The 18,611-nt window shown below is 42.4% G+C and overlaps 1 protein-coding gene across 2 annotated transcripts in view; it reads right to left on the bottom strand.

The window, feature by feature from the left end:
* The window catches only part of LAMP3 (lysosomal associated membrane protein 3), a 144,267-nt gene that overhangs the window by 60,969 nt on the left and 64,687 nt on the right, over positions 1 to 18,611 (bottom strand). For both annotated transcript variants that reach the window (XM_069213106.1, XM_069213105.1), the window contains exon 3: positions 14,763 to 14,879. In XM_069213106.1, the coding sequence (XP_069069207.1) occupies positions 14,763 to 14,879 (117 nt within the window). The remainder of the gene's footprint in view (positions 1 to 14,762; positions 14,880 to 18,611) is intronic.

Consider the following 18,611-nt stretch of genomic DNA (forward strand, 5'->3'; position numbering starts at 1 on the left):
GTGACCGACCAACTTCCTTAAATAGTTCTGTAGGGAGGTTTCAATATTTAGTATTTAGAAAAGGTCAATGATTTTCTTGCTTCCGCTTTTTTCTTGGCTTTCATTTACTGCGGTGTTTCAGTTAGACGCTGTGCTTTGCTCTTATTTCGCCCCTCTCTGTTTGGTTACCAAAGTACACTTCTCACGAACATGGACGCCAATTCATCAAGATGCCAGGGGTAGTGCAAGTGACCTCACATGCCCTTTGACCTTCACTAACACACGTTCGCACATACACACACTCTCACCTGCAAGCACGCACACAACAAATAATTAAAAGCACGTTTTTCTACTTACCTTAACTGCCAGGGAAGATCATATTCCAGTTAATGTACTCCATTTTTTACACTATTAGTGAATAATGTAATCCGTTCACTATTAGTGTAATAAGAAAATGACAAAAAACAAGGAGAGGGAACCCCACCCGAACGAGCTGCTGCTGTGTTACAGGCACTGATTTTGCTAACTCTGAAGCCAGAAGTGCCAGGGGTCACAACGGGCAAGCCTGACCCCTAAATGACACCCATGCTCCCCACTGTTTGTTTTTTCGATAAAATATTCAACGTGACACAAAAAGAAGGAACCAAGTTTTCGCTTTACAATACGTCTGTCACATATGCATCAGCCTGTTCCTCTTTGTAAATTTCTATTTTTCGTTGATGCAAACTTACTCCTGATTAACACTTAAACAAATTTACTTCTATTTGTTTCTTCCTATTTGAAGATTTTAAGAAAATCCTTCCTAATAGGCTAGGAAAACCATACTAAGAGCTCTCATTTTGTCTAGGCTTGACCAGTGTAAGGGCATATTTATGAAAAGTGGCGCTGAACACAGTGCAACGCCACTTTTCTTGCGCCCTTAGAGCCCCCCCTAACCCCACCATGTGTGCGCCGTATTTAAAATACAGCGCACCAAAGTGGTAGTTAGGGGACTAGCATCTGATGCTAGTCCAGAGCTTTGCGGGATTAGCGTAAACAATTCTGACGTTAATCCTGCAAAGCACCCAGGGGCCCTTTGTAAGCAATGGAAACTCCTCTTAACGTTTGCTCTGAGCAGGTGTTAAAAGTGCAGGAAAATGGTGCAGGTAGATCTCGTAGTTTTCCTTCAACCATTTTTTTGGCCCCCCCTAACGGGGGAACGCCCACTTTGCAAACATTATGTCTGACGCAGAGATAATGTAGTGCAAAGGGTTACAAAGTGGCGCAATGCATGCATTGCGCCTCTTTGTAAATATGATGTGCTGTTTTGGGCTTTCTAACACCACATAAGCGTAAAAAGTTACCTGGCACTGTAATGGCGCTAGGGGCTCTTAAATATGCCCCTAAGTCTCTTATTTGCAGGGCTGTCTCTCTTTCTGTTAGCCAGGTTGCAATGCTGTTTGCTTCACACTAGGGTCCAGATTTGACTATTCTTTGACAGGCAACGCTACACTAAAGTTGCTGTGCTGCGTATTGAGAGCAGCACAGTGCCACATATACTAAAATACGGCACATTTTTTTCTCTCCCCTGGAGTGGCGCACTATTGTCAGCCATGCTCCACCACACACCCCCTTGCGCCATAGTGCAAGGGCATGTTCATTGTTTGAAGCATGGGTTTGGACTGGAAGGGGTTCCTTCAGTACAGAACTATGCTTTAAGGCTTTTCCCATTTTATATGTGTGCTCTACAATGCAGCACACATGCCACGTTTGAAAAAGAAGGAGAACTGCATGGAGGAGGCATAAGATTTTGGACCAAATCCCTGTCTACCAATGTTTGTAGAAAGGAATTTGAATCAAAACCTATGAGTAGTTGTCTTTCTAAGCTTGTCTGTCTCTGTCATATCGACCTTTCCTTCACCTCTCAGAACTATCTGACCTCTCTTTTGTCCCCTGCCTTTTTATCAGGGTTCTTTGCTCCATATCTGTTTTATGTCCAGATTACTAAATTCCAGAAATGTTGCACTGGAGGCCACGCTTTCTCCGTGGTAACAGGCAAAAGGACAGGACGCCCCTCCTCTCACTCTTCGGTCAGAAAGCTATTTAACTGGATTTCATAAATGTCTCAAACCTCAACTTTTCCCTAGATATTTCGTAAGGTAGGGCTCTTAGCAGCTGCCTAAACAGGTTCAACAGCCTCCCACTGGACTTCTAGTTTCCTCATTTTTATTGTTTTGGCCAAATTCTGGTTATTGCTGGGCTAAGGCTTTTTCTGCTATTACAAGGACATCCTTTTCTTGGGTATATGCACTCTTAATAATCAAACTGTCATCATCGTCATCACCATCAAGAAATTCTGTAATTACACGTGTAAGATGAGGGATTTAATGTTATAGTGCTTGCATATTTCTTTGAACAAAATAAAGTTCACAAGATTGTCAATACCAATCATATATAAATGAGAGAATGTCAATTCAGACAGACACCAGGGGCCAACCTATGAGTTGCTCAATGTGTCTTTCTGAGTGATTTTTATGTTGATCTAGTTGTCCAGTTGCAAAAGAATTATAGGGGACTTGTCAATAGATGACCTTGAAAGCTACTCTGCTTGCGGCATTCCATGGGCTTTTTGTTTTGCCACTCTTATTTTCGTGCTCTCTATTCATTGGTTTGGTTTATTTAAGCCCATTCATCTAGTCTTTGCTTCCCCTCACTGTGAAACATAGTCTGTATTCCATCTTTCTTATTAGCTCCTTTTATCCTTACAAATATGCCTGCTTCTCTGGAACCTTCTTCCATTTTTCTAAAAACATTCCATGAGAGTGAATTTGTTTTCATTTTCTGTATATTCCCATTTTTCTCAGCATAAGATTATGACAATTTAATTTTCCACAACCTTGTCCATTAAGCTGCTCTTACTTATGCATTTACTTTTATACAAGTTTACCCAGTGGACTGCTCTCTCGTGCACTTTAACTCCACCTTGCACTGTCTCGAGTTTATTTGCTTCCCCCCCTCCTCCAAGTTGCTCTGTCTTCATTTCCTTCACTCCCCGTGCCCTTCATATCCCTTCCCCCCACCAATGCTCTATGTGATTATGCCCTGTGTTGTTGCTGCACCTGCATTCTTTCCCCCAATTGGTTTTAGAAATGCTATGCAGCATGGCACTGGGATCATCTTATGCTTAAAGGTTTTCCTGTACAAAGGGCAAAAGACTTTGTCGCTTCCTAGCTTGGCATGGATGGCACAGTGCCAATCCTATGCTTAAAACCTTTGCTAGAAAAACAGACATTTGAGGTGAGCAAATCTAGAGTGTTGCTGGTGTTGCAGAGTGCTCCTTACTAGAGCTGCTCTCCACCTAAACTTGGGAACTACCCAGAGTTCCCTCTTTGGTTTTGTATAATGTATGCGTCACTTTAACCCTGAAAGGGTTTTGTTTTGACTTACACTGGGTGCTCCCTTGTGTCTAGACAAAGCTAAACCTCTCTGAAGAGATGTAATGACATTGAAACATGTGTCAGGGGTTGCTTTTGCTCATTCCAGGTTGGCTTGGATGGTATTTGACCAGTCCAAAGCTGTAATGCTGTGCCTGGAGTGGTAAATGGCTTTTGTCATTTTACAGCTCGGCAAGGATGGCACTGGGCCAATCTTATACTTAAAGATTTTGATGTACAAATGCCAAAAGACATTGTCACTTTCCAGCTCGGCTTGGATGGCATGGTGCCAATCCTATGCTTAAAAACTTTGCTAGAAAGGAGTTTGAGGTGAGCAAATCTAGAGTGTCACTGGTGTTGCAGAGTGCTCCATACTGGAGTTGCTCTCCACTTACACTTAGGAACTACCCAGAGTTCTTTCTTCTGCTTTGCATAATATATGGGTCACTCTAACTTGGGTTTTGTTTTGACTTATACTAGGTGCTCCCTTGTGTTTGGACAAAGCTAAACCTCTGGGGAGATCTAATGACATAAAAACACATGTCAGGGGTTGCTTTTGCTCATTCCAGGTCGGCTTGGATGGTATTTACCAGTTCAAAGCTGCAATACTGTGCCTAGGATGGTAAAAGGCTTTTGTCATTTTACAACTCGGTAAGGATGGCACTAGGCTAATCTTATGCTTAAATATTTTGCTGTAAAAATGGCAAAAGACTGTCGCTTTCTTGCTCGGAGTGGATAGCATGGTGCAAAATGACAAGGTGGCCAGAGATGATGGCACTAAAAGGATCTTCTTAGAATATAATGTGGCCCAATCTAGTATAAAGAAGGTCATACAGAAAAACTGCCATGTTTTAAGTAAAGATGAACATTTGAGGGATATTGTCTCTGCGGGAACATGGATCACATCCAAGAAGCATAAATCACTGAGTGATATATTGACATGTACTTACTTTGATCCTGGTGGAGAGAAAAATTGGTTACAGAACTGTTCTAAAGGTTTTGTTAAGTGCAATACATGTAAAGCTTGCCAATATGATATAAACAAGAAGGAATATCAAACATTTGAAGGCCGTCGCATCACAATACAGGACAGAATAACTTGTAACACAGCTTATGTAGTGATGTGTGGGTGCAACAAGCTGTATGTGGGTAGCACCATTAATAAACTGAGACTAAGGATTTTACAGCATATTCAGACCATCAAGAATGGCAATAGGAGCTACCCCATCGCCTGTTATTTTTAGTGATATCACGAACGATCATTGGACACCTTTAGGTATTTTGGGATTAAGCACATAAGAGTCTACCCATGAGGAGGAGATAGAGAAAAAGAACTAAGGAGGGAGAAGTCACGTCTGATTATGTTATTGGGCACTGAGGCCCCATGTGGACACAATACTGATGTTGTGTTGCATGTCCATCTTTAGGTTGGGAAGAACGTTGAGGTGTTCAAATGGGATCTATGCGTGGCCCTCAGAAAGAGTAATAATCAGAAGCCATTGGTGTAGTAGGCCCTCCCTCCTGGTCCTCCTCGGGGCTTGGGTCATGATTAATCATGATTAATTGTGCTGTGATGAGGTTTCATATATGCACTGTCACTTTAGGACTACCTGTTCATCTAATCTGTTCCGCCTCACGTCTCAGATCATCCAAACACTTATTTGGGCTATTTGATCAGGGAAATGGCAATTACCTCCTCGTTTAATGGATTCTGAGCTCCTTTAGCACTCTTAAAAGTGAAGACTTTCATATATGCACTGTCATTTTGGGACTGTCCGTTTATTTTTCTGCTCCGTTTGATTCCTTGGATTATTCAAATATTTATTTAAGCTATGAATTCAGGGGAATTACAATGACAACCTCCTTTGAGAGTCTCTGAGTTAGCACTAAGAAAAGATGATGTTTGTACCATATTAAATACCTGTCTATTGAATACCACAGGAAGGCACTTGTCACCTTAGGTCCTTTGGAGTGTTCGCTCTTTAGTGTTCTAAGTTTTATATGCATTTATTTGGACCTTTACATTAAGTAATGTATACTGCTTAGAGAAAGATTATATTGGTACCATAGTAAGTACCCGCTTATTGAATACTACAGAAAGGCAGTAGTCACCTCCGGTACTTTGGAGTGTTTAGTTGTCTCTCCGGGATTCTAAGCCCTATATGCAATTCTTTGGACCTCTGGAGTGATCAGCTCCCTTAGCATTTCAAGCCTCATGTGCAACTGGAGGAAAAGGATCATTGCCCTACTGGGAGCATTTGGCTGTGGAAAAGTAGATAAATATCTAGTAAATCTAACATCATAAGGGGAACAGAATACTGTGAATCCTCCCCATTGAAGTTTAGGTGTGTAGGAACAAGGCTTTAGCCACTTTAGTCTTTTTACAAGGTTGAGCACAATGAGCACTTTATATGAGTGTATTTTTTTTTTACAAAAGAACATGAATATGTATCTTTGACTTTTTGAAGATAACTCCATTATTTTGGCCATTTGTCTGTGTTATTTAGCATTACTGGAGTTATAAATAATGAAGTGGGATGGGGACTGAGATATGTTACAAACTTAGATAGGTCTCTGTCTGAGACTGTGTGCCTGGGGGTGTTGATGTGGGTAAATTTGCACAGCCTAAGTCACTTTACTACCAACAGTATGATATAAAATGGAGAATGAGGGGCGACATCCAAAATACTGCTGGATTGTAGTTGGGTAATGCAAAAGTATAAATTTGTAGGGTTAAGGATGTGGTATATTTTGCACAGCACAAGTCACTTTGAATTTAACAGTAGGGTTGAGAAAGAACATTGTGGGGTGGTGTTAAATGTGTTGATGGATTACAATATATGGTATATACAAGGTACCAATAGGAATACGATTGTGTTGAAAATACAAATGACACATAGCGTTTTGCATACATTACTTTGCGTTTGTGCATTAAACTGGAGACCATGCACAGCGCATTGAAATTGAGAATGAACTAAGCCACTCGTTTGAGTGGGTGTACACCTTGGTATAAGTGGGGGCTATTACTCTGATGTGATTTGCCCACAGAGGTCACTTTGAATTGAAGAATATGCCTTTAAGGAAATGGTAAGGAGTGGTGCAGAAGGTGCCAGTCATCATAGCATTTAAGATGTGAGTAGCACTAATATAGGCATATTTATAAAGAAATATATGTGAAGTATGTGGAATATTGGATCAACAATTGAAAGGAAAGTGTTTCGGCATATGGAGGTGAAATGCTAATGTCTGAATATTTGTTTTGGAATTGATGTATGATGTATGAAAATGGAGAAAGGAATGTGCCATGTATACATGTTGCATACTGCACTAGCATTTGGGGGCCATTGACATGGCAGGAGGACTATGATATATCTTTTTAATGGTGTCCACCATGATGTGTGGAGAGGCTCTGTGGATAGCGTTCAGCCGAAACGTGTCAGCCATTTATGTTTTTGTAATTTTGCCTTGCACTCGTTTTTGGATAATATATGGGTGTTCACTACATATAAGAAATGAAATAAAGAAATATGGACATTTTGAACATCATTTGTGCTGCTGAGTCATGAGTCTGTGAGGTGACTGCATGGAGAAGTTATATATATATATATATATATATATATATATATATAAAACCTTTTCCACCAGGAAGCCAAAGCACTGCACTCTCGGGTAATGGAAGGCTACATTTATAATTCATTTGTCATTGCTCAGAACACATAATACTTGAGAGAGAGAAAGAAAGGACTTATCCTTTTACGAGAATGGTCGCCACCTTCAGCTAGCACCTCAAACATTAAATTAAATCCCACATATTTCAACATTATGCTTAATACAATAATATTTGCAATGGCAGTCATCCACTCAGAACACACGCTTCGTGATAATCATTAATACATCAGTGCCTAAAAAACTAAATACTCCTAGTGGTGATAATTCAAACCCAAAGGAAGGAAAGAACAGAACACTGGATCAGCAAAATTAATGCCACATTGCCAGGCATATTACATGCAGCATGCAAATAAAAATTATATACTAAAACCATATTCTTGGGCGGGCTGCAATTTATTGGAATTGTGGCTCATGCAGATAGTCAATATCTATCAATTTCATGTTAAATTCATACGTCTTTAAAGTGGCCAAACTTTAATCATAGCATTCAATGCGTCCACGTATTGTCTATAAAGACTTGGCTGGGATGTGCTAATGGTCACTATCTATCAATTTCATGTTAAATCCATACTGCTTATATGTATAAAATACCCAATATTTTCTTATAGCATTCAGTACGTCCATATATATTCTGTCAAGGCCTGGATGGGCCGCCTTCCCTTTCCAAAAGACTAATTCTGCTATATTCAAACTGACCTGCCGCACAGATATCAGTCAACTCCCTTCCCCTTCTCTCATCTTTCAGTACTTCCCTTACTTCTTCTGTTAATTCAACATTGTCTAATGTGATTATCTCAAATGTACCGCAAGTTCCTAATCCTTATTGAAACCAAAGGGTATTTTAGTCTACAAATCTATAATATATAGAGATTCTAATCTTTACAGTTTTTGCCCTCTGTCCCCTTATCCCCCCCCAGGTACATGATCTACACAGAAAAATCACAAGTGGTTCTTATCACTGACGTGATATATTTCATAATTCCTCGCTACCGGATAGGTTGTGTCACAATGTGTAGCGGCCCTCATATGCTCAAGGATCAATTTTTTTGAGGGGTGTATTGTGCTGCCAATGTATTTTAACCCACATGGGTAAATCAAACAATATACTGTGAAGGCGGTATTACAAGTCATAAACTTCATAATTCTCCTTGGTATCTTGCACCCAAGGACCTCATAAGACAAAATGTTTTTGATATTCTTGCATGCTTTGCATTTAGTGCAAGGGAAAAAAACAGTAATCTCAATGATGGCGGTGGGCATTTTCCATTGGGAGAAATGGCTTTCTACCAGTTGTAATTTGATTGATCACCCTTTCCTGCACATCACTAAAGGACATTCCGGTAGATCTGTCCTTTTTATGTTATCAGATTTTAAAACATGCCAGTTTTTTCTGAAAACCTTACTAATCACATCCGCATTATTGAAAAAGCCAGTTATCAATCTAATCTGCGTCCTGTCATCTGTCTTCCTTGCTTTGTCTACAAAAAGATCATGTCTCTTTTGGTCTTTGACTTCTTTGGATACTCTCTTGCTTCAAATCTTCTGATTGCTTGTTTATCTGCAATCCGAAAATCTTCCTTTTGTCTAGTGTCTCTTCATGCGTAGAAGCACCCCATATGAGATGCTCCACTTGAAAGTAGTAGGATGGCTACTTGTTGCATGTAAGGTGGAATTCCCTGCTGTTGGCTTTCTATAGAGGGTTGTGCAAATCCTATTCTGATCTACAAATACCTTGAAGTCCAAGAAATTCACTGATTCTGTACTTATTTCTCATGAGAAATGTAACTTTAGATCATTATTATTGAGAATCAACAAGTATTCTCTTGCTGAGTCCTCAGTGCCTCTCCAAATTATAAATAGTTCATCTATGAATCTGCACCAGATTATAATCCCACCAACCCAGGTAGCACTGGGCTCTGACCATGCAACCTGCCTCTCCCACCAGCCCATGAAAAGATTCATGTAGCTGGTGGTGAAGCAGGTACCCATGGCCGTCTCATGTATCTGTTTAAAGTATTGCTCCTGTAACAGAAAATTTTTATTAGTTAGGCAAAACATCACAAAGTTTATCAACATTTTTTTGTGCTCCGTGAATTTTAACTGCCCTCAATCCATCTTCATGTGCCCCCAACTACGCAATCCTTTTTCTGGTCTGGTGGGAGAGGCAGGCAGCAGGGGGGCCTCTGAAACTAGGTCTGGCTTGACATTTTACTCCAACTCAACTTCTCTCTCCCTCTCTAGTCTTCCTCTTGCTTACTGCTTCTGTTTAGGACTTCCCGGATCTGACTGGTACAGAAGTCAAGTGATGGTGATGACAGGCAAGGCCCCCTAATTGTCAGCCAGGAGAAATCATGGCACCAGGTGCAATATGATCTGGGTTGCAAATAACGGACTTGGTGGGCTTGTTGGGCCTGTTAAACTTAAGTCTTCCCTCCTTACAATTCATCCCACTTACTGCTGAATGAAGGTTAGATGTGGCAACAATGTAGGACTTGCTAACTTTTGATTTATCGTAAACTGTCAGACATTCAGGCAGGATAAATAATGTCCCTTTTTGCTCAGATAAATGGGCCAGCAGGAGTGTTGTGTACAACCTTAGGCAGGGAAGCTATTCAAAGTTGTTTTGTTGGATACCTGATTTTAACAGTTGCCATTAGACCTCACAATTACTGATTTGTGTAAGCCAAAAGGGGCAGGAGAACTCTGATGTACTCAGATTACACCACACAATACAAGGACAAGGCATGAATCTTGACATAGAATGTATGTTTGTATGTATCTTTGTAGTATTTCTATAGCGTGCACCTAGCCAAAGGGAAGTGGTGCGCTGTGCAGTGTTAAATATAAGCATAATGTCAACAAGGTATAGGAGAGGTAGCTTGTTTGAGGGCAGTTAAGGCACTGTGGTGTGATGTATTCTTTGAGGAGGTGAGCCTTCAACTTTTCCTAAATTTGGATCACTGTTGTGGAAGTCCTGATGGATAGAATGCATCAGTAACATGGAAATAGGCTGTTTAGAACACAAGACTAATTTGTCAGGCACTGGATCTTCATATCCCCTCTAGGCTGTGCACTAGGAACCACCATGAGCTGCAGTCTACAGCTGGATAAAGGGAAGATCTGCTGATACCTGCAGCAGCTGGGGCCCGTTTAATGCCTGTTGCCCTGGTACTGTGACGTCTTTCTCACATGGGGAAAAGAGAGATCATGTCCTGGTCCCAGTCTCATACCCAGCTGTCCTCATTACACTCATGTGGAGCTGCTTCTGTCCTCTTTCTCTGCTGATTGATTCTACTCCTATTGCCCCCCTCCCCCTCTCAATCTTTACTTCCATTCCCCTTCTTTGACCAGGAAGGTAGCTAAAATAATTATAACAATGCAGTTACAATGGAGCTCAGTGGTTTAGGGATCCACTTCACCTCATTTACAATTACACGCATTAATGCCCAGGGGACCCATGCGATGGACTGCCTTTGAACCCAGCGGCTCTCCTAGCCACTGCTTCCTTCCACTGTGCTCCATACTATTCTTATCTTCATGTCTACTTCTATTGTCTGAAGCCCAAGCACCCTTCTCTCAACATGTTTTTACTTTGGTCTCTTCCTCCGTCCGCCATGACCAATTCGATTGAACTCTCTGTTGCCTACTCCTAGTGTACTCCTAATATTTACTTTACTGTCATCGCCACACTGGCGCTTTCATTAGACTACCTTGCACGACGCACAGCCTGGCACCTTGATCAGAGGTGAGAGTGCCCTGTTTGGCTTAGGATTTGTACTGGAAGCATATCTGTCTAGTAAAATTCCTACAATTAGACACGTTTCGGCAGGATCCCATGCTCTAGATGTATACTCTGCAATCACTGCACATGCAACATGTAGGTTTTTTGAGGAATAAACATATTTCCCTTTGTTAACTTCAAGGAGGCATTAGGTTATTAGGCAAAGCCCAGTCTGGCTATCATAGTACATTCAGCTTTGCATTAAAATGTATGGGTATTTGCACTGGTTCACCCACATAACACCCCAGTTCCACCACCTTGATGCAAACAAAACAATTTTGCACAGAGGAAAATGAACCTTTCCAGTGTAAAGTACATTTTGCACTGGAAAGCAAATGTCAATGGTTTCCATTATTTTGCATCATTTGTGACAGATCAGAGCCTTTGCAAACTTATGCCTCAGTATAATAGGATGCGCTATCGAAGTACGCGCCCAGCACACCCAGATAAACGTGCATCACTGGGCACACCATGGCTGTGTGCCCACTTTGTAATATGGGACCCGGTGCTTGTTGGAGATATTTATTTTGGGTAGGTTCCTAACAGTAGTTACTATTTGCACTCAAATACTGTATGAGGCTCAGGTTTTGTTCACTGTATTTGTTCCGCATTGTAGACAGCACAGCATGAAATCAATGGCTCAAACATTACATTCTTTAGCATTGCTATATAAACATGACCACCTACCTATACTTTCATATTAGTTTAAGGCTGCAAGGAATGCTTGGAGTATGTGTGCTCAGGTGCACAAAAGACTGCACAGAGCAAACTAATTGGCTGACATAATGGTTTTTTGAGGACGTTTGTATACTTTTAAATGTCAAGTCTGCCCCTTATCTTCTAACCAACATGTAAATTAGTGGACAGACCTTGAAGTTGTTGGATCAACAGCAAAGACAGTGTATTAATCTAGCGCCCAGCCAAATCTCTCTCCTTTTGCCTATAGGCATGAATGATTACGGGTCAGGCAGAGGAGTATCCCTGGGTGAGATACCACTCCACGTGATCACAACTGGCTTAGTCCATCCGACACAATTTTAATCAAAACTACATGAGGCTCTGACAGCAGCAGCTGCCCAGCCAAGCAGTCCCCGGCTCTACCCCGACCATTTTTTTCCATGGCAAGGGTAGATCATTCAATCCTCACCCCCCTGCCAGAACTAATCTTCCCATTCCCTGCCTTTCCCCTCTCCTTCCTTTCCTTCATACTCCTCTCCCCCTCCCCCCATACAGGAGCCCCACACACATTCACCACCTACTTAGAGCAGGTGGAAACTGTGTGCACTCAGCGCTCTCCGAAAAGGGAAAACTACGCAGCCTGCACAGTTATTCTCCATTCCAGAGGGTTTAACTCATAAGTTCACAGTAGTGGAGGGTGTCCCTGTGCAGTAAACAGTAGTTAGGGGTAAAGAGTTTGCAACCGAGCAGCACCGTGTAACTAGCAATCAGTGCCCAAAAGTTTAAGGTTTGTAAAGCGCCCTACCACTACAATGCAGATGATTGAACTTTTTCCTAGGCTTCTGACCTTGTTCAGTACAGTGCCTTGTACACATTTTCAGACTCAAGCATGTTTTAGCATTGGTCAATGTCCATTTACAATGTATACATGTGTTACTATGCAGATGAGACTCCAAAAGCCAAAGCACCCACAAGGTGTTTTACTGTTACAATATAACATGTTTGGGTAGACTTCTTGGCACTCACAGGCAAAGGTTTCTGTCACACCATCCTCAAAGAGGTAGCTTGGGCTCAGTGATGGAACGGTACAGTTACACATCTAGAAGGAAAAATAAACTACGGTGTCGCTAATGCAATTTATGGAGGGTTTCCAGTCCCTTGTTGGTTGTGTGAGGATAGTGGGTGTTTGCCAAAGATAATGTCCATACAGGGACTAGCACGAACCATGTGAGTGAGCAAACACCTGAAAGGAAAGTCAACACCTGGTGTTATCACACACACAGACACACAGACATAGACACATGGACACATAGACACACAGACATAGACACATGGACACATAGACACACAGACCCACAAGCGCACACACGCATGCATACATGCACACCACACACAAATGGCAGCTAAAATGAGAAAGTATCTATGGAACTAACAAGATTTATTGTCTATACATCAAGGGAGGCAAAGGTCAGTGCAATAGTGCATTCCTTTACGCACAAACAACCATGTGTCCTAGAGTACCTAGTATTTTTCCAGAGAGCGTGCTCCCCTTCAAGTGTTAGGGCATGTAGGCGATTAAAGCAGGGAATGTTGTAGTATAGTGTCCCTGAGAAATAATGTGAATCCAAGACAGGCTGCACAGTTTGTGGTCGTTGAAGCAGCCAGGTCTCTAGTACAGCGAAGAGAAAATAGCCAGGGTAGGCAAAGACAATGGAAATGTTTGGCTAGACAAGTCCAAAGGATGAATGAATGAGTACTCAAGCTGCATGCTCTAGGAACTAACCGGGGGCCTGAAAGGCTGAAGATGAATTAGACGTGTGGGGACCCTTCCAGAAAGTAGATGGAAACATTGACTGTCTCACATCTCCATTAGGTCGCGGCAGCAGGCAGATGCTGACAGGATCAGTGAGTTTAGCTCACACACAATGTAGTGGGAAATCTTCAGTCTCTGGTTTCCTAAAACTGAGGAGCCACAGGTGAATGGAGAAATGAAATCCCTTGACAGCACCTATATTCCTGGTGGCACTACAAGGCAATCTCACTCCTACTCATGGTGTGACCCAGCCAGATTTGCACCAGCCTTAATCTTAATGCCACCAGCAGTATCATAAGCAACAAAAGAATGAAACCTGGACAGCAGGGTCTTGTTTAATCTATTTACAACAAAATCTTAACACAAAACAGCATGTTACTACAACACATTAGTTTTTCAACAACCAACAACAAAATACGACAAATGCACAACCCCAGCACAACACAATAACAGCAAGAAACATCTTGCTACATCAAAAAAATAATTCAACACATAAATACAACACGAACAAAATAGCACAATGCACTCATGTTTCTTTGTGTGTTGCTACTTCTGCTACTTTCTGCTGCCGCATATTACCACTTCCAGAAATCTGCTTTAATGATAGAGTGGCAAAAAGTCTTACATCAATCAATGCTGGACATACCACCAGTGATGTACTGGGACTGGCGAAGTCTGCTCTCCACAGCAAACCAGCAGTGGCTAAGTGTAGAACACTAGGCTCAAGGTTCTACTTTTCATGTCAGGAATTACTCTAAATTTAAATAGAACCTGATACAAGCGGGCTGCAATGCACTTATCACATGAATCTAATCATGTGGAGTTCCACACGAGTCCCCCCAACCTCCCATTGTGTTCAGTTTCTACGTTAATGATAAGACGCGATTAACTGGAGATTTTGATTGATCGTATTATGTTTTGCTAATGATAGCCAAGAACTTGAACTGAGGCGTGACTACCTCTGTCTTTGAAATCAAGAAATGCAAGCCGTCAAAAAGTGTTTGCAAGAGACAGAATACACTTAAGCAAATGTTGATTTAACAAATATTGATCACTGCAGAGCCCGCCAAGGGCCTCTGGGATCCCAATTCAAAATTAAACCGAAGAAAGGGCAGAGCCAATGCAAAAGTATGGGCTTGTGCCTCACTACATGGATCACACAAGCCAAAATTTGTTCACTACAACGGAGTGGTCCCCTTCTGCTGCCCCCAAATAGTACTTTCTTTTTTATATCAACTCTTGAACATATCTAAGAAGGCTTTCCACAACATGGAAACCAAAACCCAACACTAAAAAAAACAGCTGTTTTGCAGTCTTCCTAAATGTTAAAATAATAGGCAGGTAGAATAAAATCATGATGCTTTATTAATGGATCATCTCAAAATGAAAAAGAGCAGAATAGGAAACACGCAAACATATTTCCACCTACCTTCATGAAGTTGAAATTTATGAATCCTCCATGAAATGTTATGTTAAGGTTGGAACTGGAAGTCCCACAACTTCCAGATTGCACTGTTTCATTGGGTGCAATATTGAAGTAACTATCCTGCAAGACAAAAAGAAAGTACAAAGGAAGTAACTTTATGTTCTAGCGTGAATACAACAGGTCATACCTAGGTTATTATCAGATATTATAAAAAATGTCAAATACCGCTTTATTTTGTGCTGTGTCTCTTGATTCGTCCGAAATATGCTATACAATTACACTACACAACTCTATGATCAAGGCCTGGATTCCCTAAGATTTCAAGCAATATAGCACAGTAACGGAAGGAGCTGTGCTGCGTTGTGTGAAAGGGAGAGAGCAGAACTGTGCTATAGTTACAAAAATATGACATAGTTCAGCTCCCTTCTTGCACTGACGCACTCTGGGCCGCCTGGCACCAATGTAGGCTCCTTTGCTCCATGCTGCAATGGTTCCTCTGTTGTAGTTAAGATAGTTTATTGCAGGAAGTATTGCAACCAACCAATTAAAGCACTCAGTCATGCGGGAGAAAAAGCCCTTGCAAACAATCAAAATGCTCTATTTTTTTATCTATGGTCTCACAGGACAGTTCAATGGTGCAGTCATTTATTCTCAAACAACCACATGGCCTAGAGTACCTAGTTCTCTTCCATAGAGCGTGCTCCCCCTTCAAGTGTTGGGGCATCTAGGTGACTAAAGGAGGGGATGATATAGTATTGTGTCCCTGAGAAATAATGTGAATCCAAGGCAGACTGCACAGTTTGTGGCCTTTGAAGCAGACGGTCAATATATCTATACATTTTTAACCGTAATGTCTCAAAAACTCATTAACAGATTACACCAAATCACACTTTCTAAGTAACTTTTTGGTAATTCTGTGCAGACATTTTTTTTGTATCGTTGTCTGTGCTTGCCAATGGAAAATACATGGGGGAAAAAGTGTTTTGGGAACCCCCGTTTTCTCACCCCCAACCTCTTATGGATCATCCCAAAGCTTTCCATGAAGGAGTTGAGGTGAATGAACTTTTCTTTTAGAACATTTATTAAATTTGTCAAACAACACAAAGTAATTTCCAAAACAAATAATGTTCTTCCTATGGAAACTCTGATCCGCATATAATGGCAAAGTGACTACTACCACTGTGTAAAGGTTAAATATCCTTTTAATATCGTGGACACATAGCTTAATGTAGGGGTAGTATTTGCTACCCTGATACTATTTCTCCGAAGACACTGCTAGCTGGTTTGCACCCTCTATTATTTTACCAAATTTGTATTTTTTAAATGGCTTGTCAATCCCACCAAAGGACAAGTGATGTAATAAAATTACATGTCTGACTATTTCAAGGGTGCAAATGGGTAATGGAAAGGTTTGTGATTACCGTGATTAGTCTTTGGGTGTGCACAAACTGTAAAGGTAAGTCCCAATATTTGTTAAAAAAACAAGCCCTAGGACACTGTGGGGCACTCCTGGTGGAAGAAGTGAATAATCAGTGAGTGGTTCTGGACTTAATGTGTGGTATAAGTGTGACAGTAAGGTTAGTGGTGGACAACTGATGGTGCAGAAGCATCAGTGAAGCTTCTGAGGTTTAGAAGGCTCAGGAGAAAAGAATTAAGCTGTTTTTCAATGAGGAGAAGGAATTCTGTTTTTTCTGGGTTTAAGAGGAGGACGTTTTCCTCTATCCAGGACTAAGGTCAGGAGAGGCAGGATCTTGGAGTAGATTTAAATGTTTAATGCTTTAGAATCAGTTGACTATCATTAACATATGGGTGCAGGTTTTCACCCTAACCTCTAAATATTAAACCCAATAGTTCTATGAAAAGGATAGTTGGAGCATGGATTGAGCCATGAGGACGGCGCATGTCAATCGGGTCCGAGTAGAGGTATGTTGGTAACCTTTTACATGCCTTTTCATTCATGCGACGACTTACTGAGAAATCACTCTACATGATGCTCATTTCTTGTAAGTGTTGATGCCATCTAGTCTGTATACTCAGTCAAAGGCTCAGCACACAGCTCACGATGCCCTAAGTATTCTGTTTGCCTGTGGAGAGAGCACCACACTTGCAGACATATCACAGCATCGAGCCTGCACCTCTGACACAGTGTGACTTTGATTTTATTACACAAACTTCCTCTGCACCACTTTCTGCAGAGGAACACTGCTTGTATTATCATGGAACTTGACTGTGATAGTGATCCTGACCGCTAACTTCACAGGACAATAGCCTACACAATACCAGACCGCCTTCCTGGCTTCCCAGTACAACTTACCCAGGCATGGGGGGGTCGGGCTGTTCCATTTGATCTGGCAGAGGGTTCTCCCACGATGCTCTCAATAGTGTAAGTAGTTACAAATAGGAGAGTAACAACACAATAACATTACCATGGCTTAACTGCTTATCTTTTTCACCATTTTTATAATGCTGGCTCCCATGTTGTGTCTCATTTGCCTAATAATTGCAGCACATGTTTTTATGCAAAAATAAGATTGTTCCAATAAATAGTGCCAAGCTACAAACGAGTCAAGCAAAAGTAAATTTGGGGTTTGCTTGTATCTTTACCCTGGCAAGGACTGTGGTTTCTGCTTGAGTTGGGTTTCACCCCCCTCAGCCAGCATCCCAATTTCTTACACCCAGCAACTAAATCCATGAATACTAGCAAGCAAGTATTGTCAAATGTGTGACAGACGTTATCCAGCATCTTATAGGGACATGCTCACACACTCTCTCTGTTTTGAAAGTCCTCCAAATGTTTTTTTTTACAAAAGTAATGTGTTTTCCGTTACTTAGAACCCACCAATCAGCATTCCCATCCCTTTCCAAAGCCCCTTAGACCCTTCTCATACACACTGCTTGTCCTATAATGCATTTTAACACTATGGGGGTCATTTTGACCGCCGTGCGGAAGACCGCCAGTGGTGGCGGTTTGCCGCTCGGCCTATTATGACCGTTGGCAGCTCTCCCTCCTTTTACGGACGGAGAGCCGCCAACAGCCATACTGGCGGGAGGCGGGGAAGTGGAGGTTGCTCCACATCCACCGCCACGCCAACAGAACACCGCCCAGCGAATCACATCCTGTGATTCGCTGTGGCGGTGTTCTGTTGGCGGTGTGGTGTCGGCGGAGCTGCCCCCATGGCTCCCCTCCCCTCCCGGAGGATCGTCAGACCAGGTAAATCGATCGTCCGTGAGCGGAGGGGGGTAGGGGGGTATTGTGTGGGTGCATGGGGGTGTGCGTTGTGTATGTAGAGGGGGTGTGTGAGTGCGTGTATGCTTGCGGGGGTGTTGTGTGTATGGGAATGAGTGCGTGTATGTCTGTGGGTATGTCTGTATGGATGTGTGCGTGTATGTTTGAATGTGGGTGTGCGTGTCTGACTGTGTGTGTGGATGTAGGAATGTATGTCGGCGTGTGTGCGTGTAAGTGTGTAGGTGGTGCCTGCGTGCGTGTCGTGTGGGTATGGGTGATGTGATGTTGGGGGTCGGGGTGGGGAGGGGGGCCCTGCCACCTTTGTGGGGTGGCAGGGGTGGTGGGGGGGGTAGGGGAGGGAGTCGGGGTGGGGGAGACCCCTATCAGTGCCAGGGAAGGAATTCCCCGGCACTGATAGTGCTTACCGCCATGGATTTCATGGCGGTTCAAACCGCTGGAAATCCACGGCGGTAAGCCGGGTCAAAATACCGCCAGCGGTCTAGTGACAGCCGCCGGGCTGGAGACCCAGGTCTCCAGCCCAGCGGTCATCTCCGCCCTGGCGGGCGGAACGGAGAACCGGCGGATGACCATGGCGGTAACGCCATTCTGAAGCGCCATGCGGGCGC

The sequence above is a fragment of the Pleurodeles waltl genome, chromosome 11 (assembly GCF_031143425.1).
Source record: "Pleurodeles waltl isolate 20211129_DDA chromosome 11, aPleWal1.hap1.20221129, whole genome shotgun sequence".
In the NCBI taxonomy this organism is placed as follows: domain Eukaryota; kingdom Metazoa; phylum Chordata; class Amphibia; order Caudata; family Salamandridae; genus Pleurodeles; species Pleurodeles waltl.